Here is a 9,960-nt window from a genome sequence, read left to right as displayed (position 1 = left end):
ACAGGTTTTATGTCTAGTGTAGTTAGGCTCCTGAACACAGATTCTAAGTGCCATCTTATGACTGACATTTTATAACTTCTCTTTGGATAGCTGGATATTTTTAACAGCCTGAGATGTGGAATGGTTAACAGATTAACCTACATTTTTCAAAGACAGTTTTCTAGATTTTTTAGTTTTAAGTAAATTTTTAAAAATGTAAACTATATATAGAGAGTTTATATTTATATATATATATATATATATATATATATATATATCTCAATGGAAAACTGGAGAAATGGGCATTTATAATGAAACATAAGACCTAAAATTATTAAAATCTCTGCCTTTGTTCTCCAGAAAAGCAATGAATCAATTTGGATTAATTACAATACACCTACCTTGATACTTTCTGAAATCCCAGTAGGAGATCTGTCTTCCCTTTCTGTTACACTGAAGAATAAAAATTTTCATAAAGCTGTTTAAATAGCTGTACTGCCCTCCCATAGAAGTGGGTGCACTTGTCATGGAAGAACTAGTTCCGTTATTATACAGCAATTTGTGATCCCTTAAGGTTTTGAACTACATAGATGTAAAATAGTATTGTTAGTTCCTACCATCATCACTTCACCATTCATACTTGAAGCAACTGAGGTTTCCACAAATCAGGCAACGTGCAGATTCTGTCATAGTAAAACATTTATTTGTTAAAGTGATATAGATTATTCAAGATTCTACAGTCTTAAATCATGGATGGCAATGTAACATGGATTGATACAGAACTCGATGCCAATGTAGGTTTTTTTCCTTTCCTTCTTTAAAAAAAATACTTGTAGGCCAGAAGAAAAAAAATTTGGTTTTAAAAGGGGATGAACCATGGTCTGATAGAGCCAGTTCTGCGGCATCAGAGACTTCTGCTTCGGCTCCTGTGGACAATTTCTTCTAGGATACCAGTTCAACAATAAGCCTTTGTGAATTGAACGATTTTTAAATTTTATCCAGTAAAAATATCAGTAGCAATTTTTTTCAGGAGAGAGAGAAGTGGTGCTCTTCAGATTAACTCCGGCCTCTGAAATGAAAGAAAAAGAAAAAAAAGAAAGAAAGAAAGAAAGAAAACACATAGCTAATAAGATTATTTTGCTAGTAATCTAGAAGTTACTGAACTGTAAGCAACCAGGCAGGAACTTATTGCTGCACAATACTAGGTATACATCTGGATGTTACTTAGACATGCCCATCAGCTCTTAAAATGTTTCTTGGTAACTTCAAATTGTTGAAAAATATTTTTAAAAATTTTATTTTAGAAAGGAACCTAAATGTATTAAGACTAAATAGTTATGCAACTCAGAACCAAAATTGAGGAATGGCATTCTTCATTGCTTTGATTTTCACATTTATATTCTCAAGATTAAAAATATATATATTTTATTCATTAATGCATGCCATTCAGGTTTTAACAAATATTCAAGCTGATTTTTAAGATATGAATATTGTAGATCAAATTTGTTCATCATATCTAAAACTTAAGTGATCTCTACTTTTTAATATATTCTTTTTGGAAGCTTTGTGTCATATTAAGGTTTCATAAAATTTTTAATTACACATTTAATATAGTGAAGACTATTAGTTCTTCTTTATTAATTAATTCTTCAACTACAGGACAATAAAATAAATGTGAAAACTGAAATTTATTCACAAGCAAAGGAATTTCACAGTTAATATGATTTTGAAAGAAAATCATACAAAATCATTAAAAATTTTAAATAAACTGAAAATATTTTTTTTTCCAATGAATGGGTTCTCAGGACTCATGGCTTTAAAATATATGTATAAATTCTATATTTAAAGATGGAAAAATTTTTGAGAAATATAGGATTTCATAATATGAAATAGAAGTAATTTTTCTCCTTTCCATTCAAGAACAACTACATATAATATCATTATTAACAAACTTTGGAATTATGGTTTATAAATAAGCTGCTAATTTTACAGATTAGGAAATAGCAATCAGATTTGGGAATGAGGACATGAATTGGTCTGCCCTGAATCTGCCATTATTGAAATGATGACATAATATAAGGCTGATTAAAAATTTTATAGGTGAGAGTCAAAATAACACTTTTTACTTATTAATAAAGAAACTCATAATGATTCCATAAATATTGAAATATGGAACAAAAATTACTAGAGTATCACAAAGGAAAAGCAAGATAGACTATAGTAATTATGATAAAATGTTATAAGAAATGAATATACTGAATTTGGGGTAGGTTCAGGATGTTTTGTCAATGGCCCTCATGTGACAGTGAAAGGATAGGATGCAAAACACTTTAGTCTTATTAACAGTTTTACAAATAAAAGGAGAAATTAAGGCTACCTCAACATTAAAAGAAGAAAAAACAAACTGACATCAAATGGATTTGGGCAACTGTTATTACTCTTATTCGTAATGTAATTAAGACCTATGAAAGGTTTTTCATCTCTAGTCAGGGCATCTAAAAAGAAGGAAATGATTTCTAAAGGTTATTGCTGACACTAGGGTTCTATACATATTTTTTCTGTTTTTCTATAATGTTCAAATAAATATGTCAAAAAGTATGGTTGAATTATTGTAAAAAAAAAGTTAAATGTTTCTTACTAAGTGCCTATTCTCTTACTCTTTTTAAATTTACTTGAAGGGAATATCATAGGCAAAAAAAAGTCCTACAGAACCAAGCATTTTATATCGGTCATTCTTGCTTAGAAAAAGAACATTGGAAAGACATCCGAATCATATACATACATGTGCTTTGCTGCTTGGTTCTTAGTTCACATGTTTTCCAAACTGTTTGTCCACAGTTATTTTAATACTGCTGTTTATTTCTAATCAACACTAGTAACTTTCCATGCACTTATGTATTAATAGTCTGTCTAAAAGAACTGGACTCTTTTCATGGTTACTGCATCTGTAGCAGAGATTTTATGACAAAGTTTAAGGTTTTTAAAAAATACTTGATTGATATATACTAAAAAGAAAGATCAGAAATCAAATGTATTGAAACCAGGAAACAACTGTCTTAAAGACTGGCACCAGCAGTCACAGAATAGTGGCATCTACTGTACACACTGAAACACACACACAAAATACACATTTGTTGGTCTGAATACAAGAAATACTTACAATTTTTTTTTTCCTTAAAGGCATTTTCAGTATAAATGCAAATGAATTAACTGCTTTTACTTAACTGCCAAACACATCGTATCAATTGTTCTACCTGATTCATTTTAAGCATAACAGTATTTTCAAACACAAGGCTAATTTATATGTGCCTATGTACTTACAGCGGAGAAGGAAACAGCAACCCACTCTAGTATTCATGCCTGGAAAATCCCATGGACCGAGGAGCCTGGTGGGCTACAATCCATGGGGTCACAAAGAGTCGGACACGACTGAGTGACTTTTGTGTATATTTAATTACAGGGTAATTATCACTGATTCTGCCAATGATTCCTTTCCCCTTTGCTCTCAACTCATCTTAGTGTAATTGGAATCTTATGGTTTATTATAGAAGGATTGTACGTGTTACATTAAATATTTTAAGCTCACTCTGTTTCTATTCACGTATAGGAAAAGTCTTAAGGAATAAAATTGACACCAGACATATTCTAATGGAAATGAAATAAATCTTAAAAAAACAGTCATCTTAGCAGTTACCTCAGTGTAAAGAAGAGCACCCAAACCCCTTACGGGGCAAAACATTTCCACCCTCTCTGCTCCTTCCTACGAGAGCTTGATGCTATGTTACGGATGGTGGTATGATCAGTTTAATACTGTCACCTAGGAAACATCTTTTTAAATTAAAAAAATGTGTCAAGTTTCTTCTTTTTTTTGGCTTATATTATTGTCTGATATTAAGGGACATTTTAATTAAGTTTAATGCAATAGGCCAATGATTGGGAAACACATTTTGCCACTGGGCAGAAAAAGACATGTATGTTAACATCCTGCAGGAAATATAAACTTAAGCTAAAATGGTATAATCTTCTTCATCCCACTAGCACCCTCCACTGCCAGCCAGAAAAAAAAAAAGAAGAAGAAGAAACTACGAGCACAAGGAATCTCTGCCAGCTCTCTACCTCGTTTCATTCACAAGGTGAAGTGGCGCCGACAGTGTGAAAGGCCGTGAGAAGACTCAGAGCCCACGGGTCACAGTCTCTTCACAGGGACATTGCTGCTTGGTTGTGCTGACAGCTGCAGAAATGATAGGCCTGCTGTTGCAGGAATCATTTATCAAATACCAAGAATAGTTACACTGAGGTCATATGGTGACTTAAATCTGATAACAGAAATGTAGCAGGAAATTGGGTGGTGAGTAAATGATGTATTGCCACTAAATTTTGTTAAAACTCTTCCTTGCCTGAGGGTTTATTTTTCTTGCTAATGCTTGTAGAAAGAAAAAAAAATACCCAAAGCATGGAAATAAAGTTGCTTTGACATTATGTTTCAACAAAGGAAGACTAAGCATAAAATTTTAAAAGTAGGTGACATATCCTACATACGAAATCTAATACAAACATACATATGTACATAAGAATTTACTACATACAGAAATGACAAATCACTGAAAGATCATGCACCACAGTAGTATTTATGTCTGGGTGGTGGGTTATGACAGATTTACATTTTTTTAAAATTTTAAACTATATTTTCCAAAGTTCTCAAATTAATATTATTTTAGCACAGAGAAGTCATTATTAGAAATCTTACATACTTATCACATTGGCAAACCTTTTGCTATCTTGAGTAGCACATAAATTCCCAAGGAGATTACTTTTCTCTAAATTTGACTTCTAACACTGTGGTAAAATAAAGAAATAAACACAATGATATGTAACATGCCCCACGAAAAACGAATACTTGAGAAATTGCTTCAGTTGGTAATTGAAAGATGACCAGATTGACTTTCCTATCAAATCTTGATAGAACAGTTAGCCCCATCCTGGATCATGCTTCTCATAGAGAAACCTTGACTTTTTAAACCCTTTCTACGGATATTCTCTTTCAGAACAGCTGGGTGTCCAAAGTTGCATGATAATTCAACATTTTCAAATCAAAGATGGGGGAGAGAGGGAAGAAACAAGGGAAGAGGAAAGAGAGGAAGGAAAGAGAGGGAAGGTGGTAGAAAACTGAGGCACCTTCACGCAGGTCAGTTCAGTTCTACTAACACCAAGTACATGAAAGACACTCTGCTATTGATTGTTTCCAGCGAGCCATCTGTTTGCTTTTTTGCAGCTTAGGAATGGAATTCTAATTTCAATTAAGAAATGATGCATGAAAAACGTTTTGTTTGATTTGGGATGGAATTCTTTAGGGGAAACCCTTAAGGATAGTCCAAGTGATTGTTATCTTTTAAATAAGACATGGATCAAAAAAAGATCCTTATTTTTACTGTCAACAAATAAATCAATGAATTTTTCTATGAACCTTTAAAAACAGAGTATTTTTCTTTCCTGTGCCAAATCTTAAGCAAATGGCTGATGCATCCAGCTGTTTGAACAGATTGCTAAAATACCATTTTGCTCTGGAAACACACTTTCTGATCCAATTAAAATGCAGGAATCAAATACTCATTTGAAACTTCCAAAAAAAAGAGAAAGAAAGAAAAGAAAACCACGAAGAGTAATCGGTTGCTGACAAAAGGAATACCATGAATATTTCATGAATAGTCTTTTGCTCCATTTTATAGTGGCTACATTCATTTTAGATAACAGTGAAACACTTCTGTTCATCCACTTTCGGTGAAGCACAATATTTCATCTCAGCTTCTATTATGTGGAGGTCAAGGATATGAGTGAATATATTCCTATCAAGCTACTGTCTTCACGTTTAGAAATATTTATAAAAGTACACATGATACCATGCGTGACTACAAAAGTGACTCCAAAATTACATTGGTATTCCCTTCATTCTTACAATACGAATCAGAAGTATTCAGTTAACCAAAAATCTGTCTACATTTAGGAACTGGAAATTCATTTAACCAAACTAAACTTCAGGGTTTACCATTGAGCACTGAGTAAGTTTTAATGGAAAATGTCAACAACTTGCATAAACTAGCAAAACAAAAATTAAAAATTCGTTTATAAAATAATATACCCACTTAAGTACTGAAGCATGTGACAGATAACAAGAATCTCACCTGTGTTTCCTGGACAATCTGGTCAACATTAGTCGGCAAAGCATCTGGGAATAAAATTTTCAGCGTCATAAACAATTCATTTTTTATGAAACAGACCTTATAATACTTCTCATTGAAACCTTGGTAAGATTCATCTTAAAGGTTTATCTACACTTCTTTTTTGTAATAACTCACTAGTTCTTGGGTTAATTATAATTGACTTTTATAATACTTTATAGTTCTCTATGGCTATTCCCTGATACATAATACCATAAAGGCAGAATTTTTAAAAATATTGTTCTAGTTACTAAAATGAGTAATTATCAATGGAATGCACTTTTATGTAATTATGGAATGCACTTTTCCCTGCAAGAGTTTAATGAGAAAATCAGACTTCTATTCATTTTTCTTACTCAAAGTTAACTTCAACCACATTGCTGCATATGATTAATATGGAAAGATACATCAAGGAAAACAATCCAGAGCAGGAAATGTAGTTTTATCTTATTTTATACACTATGTATAAAATAATCATTTACAATATAAACCATTATTCAATAATCCCAAAGATAATAGCATGCTTTGCCAAATACCATTTATATTTATATAAAACCATGTAGCTTTATATAGAACAGTAATGTTCTAAATGCAAACATTCTGCCTTTAAATATCCATATGCATATTCCAATTTGCTATAAATGCTTAATACCATTAAATAGCCCTGTAGAGTACACATTCTATTTATTTCCCACATGTCGCATTTTAAAGTCAATACTCTAGTTTTAAGAAGGGACAAAGTATAAGAAAAAATTAGGTGTCTGAGGAATATGTCATTCTAAGTGCTCACAGCTGACTGTGATGAGAATAGTACAAAACAATCTTTTGATAAAACCTCCAGCATAAATATTCATAAAAATTTGCAATGATCTCTGGAGATTAGGTTTTACATGAAAGCAATTGTTTGTATTATACAGAAAAAATAATTAGGAAATTATATTATGGTAGAGCCCCCAGAATATATTTCATAAGCCCCTTCATGTTATTAGAATAATTATTTATTGGACACATTTTGGGCTTCCCAGGTGGCAACAGTGGTAAAGAACCCTCCTGCCAAAGCAGGAGACAAAAGAGAAGTGGGTTTGATCCCTGGGTCGGGAAGATTACTGGGAGGAGGACATGGCAACCCACTCCAGTACTCTTGCCTGAAGAATCACATGGATAGAGGAGCCTGGCAGGCTAAAGTCCACGGGGTTGCAGAGTCAGACATGACTGAAGTGACTTAGAATGCACGGACGTATTTTGGGGGCAGAATCACAATAGATGTCTAGTTCAAGTCTCAGGCAAGAATAATGTACATCCAGTTTCAAACATTACATGAAAGAGACTTCACAGCTTTCCCCTAAATGCATTTGAAGATAATTTTCTTGTTGTTTTAAAATTCATGAACTGTAACAGTCACCTATTGAAGAAGAATGAACTAGATCAACTGTATAGATGCCTATCATTCAGATGTTCAGAAAAATATATTTGTACTAGAGTTTATAATCCATTGTAATCTGATAGATAGCAAGTATAGTTTGGACAGCTGTTCTGGGAGAAGTTCTCTGATAGCTGGACCACTTTAATCTTATTACATTAATTACAGTAGGACTCAGATTTACAATCTAAAAGGGTTAAGTATATGCGTGCATATACATATCTGCACACATATATATGCAAAACGTATGTAGACATATAAGCATATGTAGCATATGTATTTCACTTGATGGTAACTTTAGATTACTTAAACTTTAAAATACTGTAATTATCCTAAATTTTAACTTTGAAATAACTGAAACAAATCAGAAGACAATGGTACACTGATTATTTTGTTGTATTGAGTATTTGTAATATTTGATGAAATTGCAGATGGATTAACATTATCTTAAAGAAGTAATTTCATATTTTATTCCCAGAACTGTTAGTGTCTATGCCCCTCTTCAGATAATTCCATTTGTTTAGGATGACTTGATCCCTGTAATGTGTTTACTATTCTTTATTCTGTACTGCTACAAGAGGGATGCTTTCTGTTGCAAAAAAAAAAAAAAAAAGCAAATCTGATAAAACCAATTGTATTTGTAATCCCAGCATGTAAATTTATCTAGCACGGGAGGGAAAGAACTGAGTGATCTGAAAGACAGAGCTCTGAGACTATTACAAAATTCCAGTCACTAATTTTGGTTGTTTTCGTTCGTGTAGTTCGTGAAATTTTAAAAGTGAGATAATTTTTATCCATATATTTACCTCAGCTAACATTTAACTCAAAAACATTATACGGTGAATTGTCATTTTTATTAATATTATCATCGTTATTATTATGTTTTATTACGAACTGAGGAGGAGGAGAAGAAAAATAATCCTTTTTCCATCTGATGCCCCTTCAATCCTTTCCCCAAACACTTCACACACACACACACAAGCATCTGCAACACTTTGGAAGTGCAAAGCCTGGACTCTTCCTGAGACTCAAGAGAAGGATAAGCAATGGGAAGAGGGCACAGTCTTCACTTTGTCTAATATTAACGAGCTCTGCTTGATACCATTATAAAATGGGATTGGAATCCTGCCACACCAAGAAGAAAATGGACTCGTATCTGCAGTTTTCTTTGAAAAAAATGACCATTTACCTTTGCGATTCTTGTACAATAAGACGCTTTATGAATTTGACATTTTTTAAACTATGGGGATTTTAATGATTGTTTTTAAGTTTGTTATTGTGAATAAACATAGGAGGAAATACTAAATTTTAGGAAGCAAAAGGCTATTGATGTGAATTTTGTTGTAATTTTTTATTAATGTGTTAGTTTTATAAACGAAATATTAATTTCTTTTTAGTAATACAAGCTATTAAAATAGTTAAAATTTAGTTTGGAAGTACTTTCTGAGGGTTTAAGGTGAAGCAGAAAACGTTGGGTTGGCCAAAAGATTCATTCAGGTGATTCCATTATATCTTAAGGGAAAAACTGAACAAACATTTTGGCCATTCCAATACTTCATGGAAAAAAGATAAGAGATTCCTGTGGACAGGTGGAAGATACTTAATTTTAAAAAATTCTTTAAAAAAAAAAAAAAATTCTTTAAATTCTTGTGGAGAAAGTATGTATCATTCAGATAGTAAAACTGTTGAGTCTATAGGTAGCTCACAACAGCTCAAAAATTTATATTCTAAAGCTTTTTTAGTGGACTGTATTAGCAAAGCAGCTAAAATCAAGTGCCTAAAAGCATAAAAAAGCTTACTGTGACCTCAACTATTCAAAAATGTATAAAATACACTGTCTTCAGCAAAGGTGTTACTATATCTAATTTAAAATTATCATATTTAATGCACCTCTATGTAAATCTATTTGCAAGCTAAAAGTAAATGATATTCATCAAACCAAAGTTTGTTTCTTTTTAGGATTTTGAAGTTGCTTTGAATGTTGTATACTTTTTTCAATAAAGGCCTATTTTAACAGTGGTTTGACATTTTCAAATTGGAGGACAATTATCCAAAACAAAAAGCAACACAGGAATACATAAAATTTAAGAAATGTTTAGAGTAAATATCTGTAAATATATTATTTGTCAGTTTGTTCGTGAACAAGCTGAAACCATAGCATAAAATGGCTAAAAATTAAAGAAAAATAATTAAGAACAGAGAAGCAAAAACAACATATACAACCTATACACAGTCAGCAATGACAAACACCAAAACCATATGCTATGGATCACATATACGAAGTTGGTTAAATAAGGAATGTAAGAAATGACACAAAGAAAAACAAGAGGGACAGAATTTCTTGCT

General features: G+C 32.1%; 1 protein-coding gene across 3 annotated transcripts in view; it reads right to left on the bottom strand.

The window, feature by feature from the left end:
• Positions 1-351: 351 nt before the first annotated feature.
• Positions 352-9,960, bottom strand: part of LRFN5 (leucine rich repeat and fibronectin type III domain containing 5) — a 323,883-nt gene continuing 314,274 nt past the window's right edge. For all 3 annotated transcript variants that reach the window (XM_070358786.1, XM_070358785.1, XM_005903830.2), the window contains 2 exons: positions 6,159-6,202; positions 352-1,048 (listed from right to left, as the gene is read on the bottom strand). In XM_070358786.1, the coding sequence (XP_070214887.1) occupies positions 6,187-6,202 (16 nt within the window). In that variant the 3' untranslated portion in view covers positions 352-1,048; positions 6,159-6,186. The remainder of the gene's footprint in view (positions 1,049-6,158; positions 6,203-9,960) is intronic.

Source organism: Bos mutus, chromosome 21 (genome assembly GCF_027580195.1).
Source record: "Bos mutus isolate GX-2022 chromosome 21, NWIPB_WYAK_1.1, whole genome shotgun sequence".
NCBI lineage: Eukaryota > Metazoa > Chordata > Mammalia > Artiodactyla > Bovidae > Bos > Bos mutus.
This window is presented reverse-complemented; position numbering and strand designations above follow the sequence as displayed.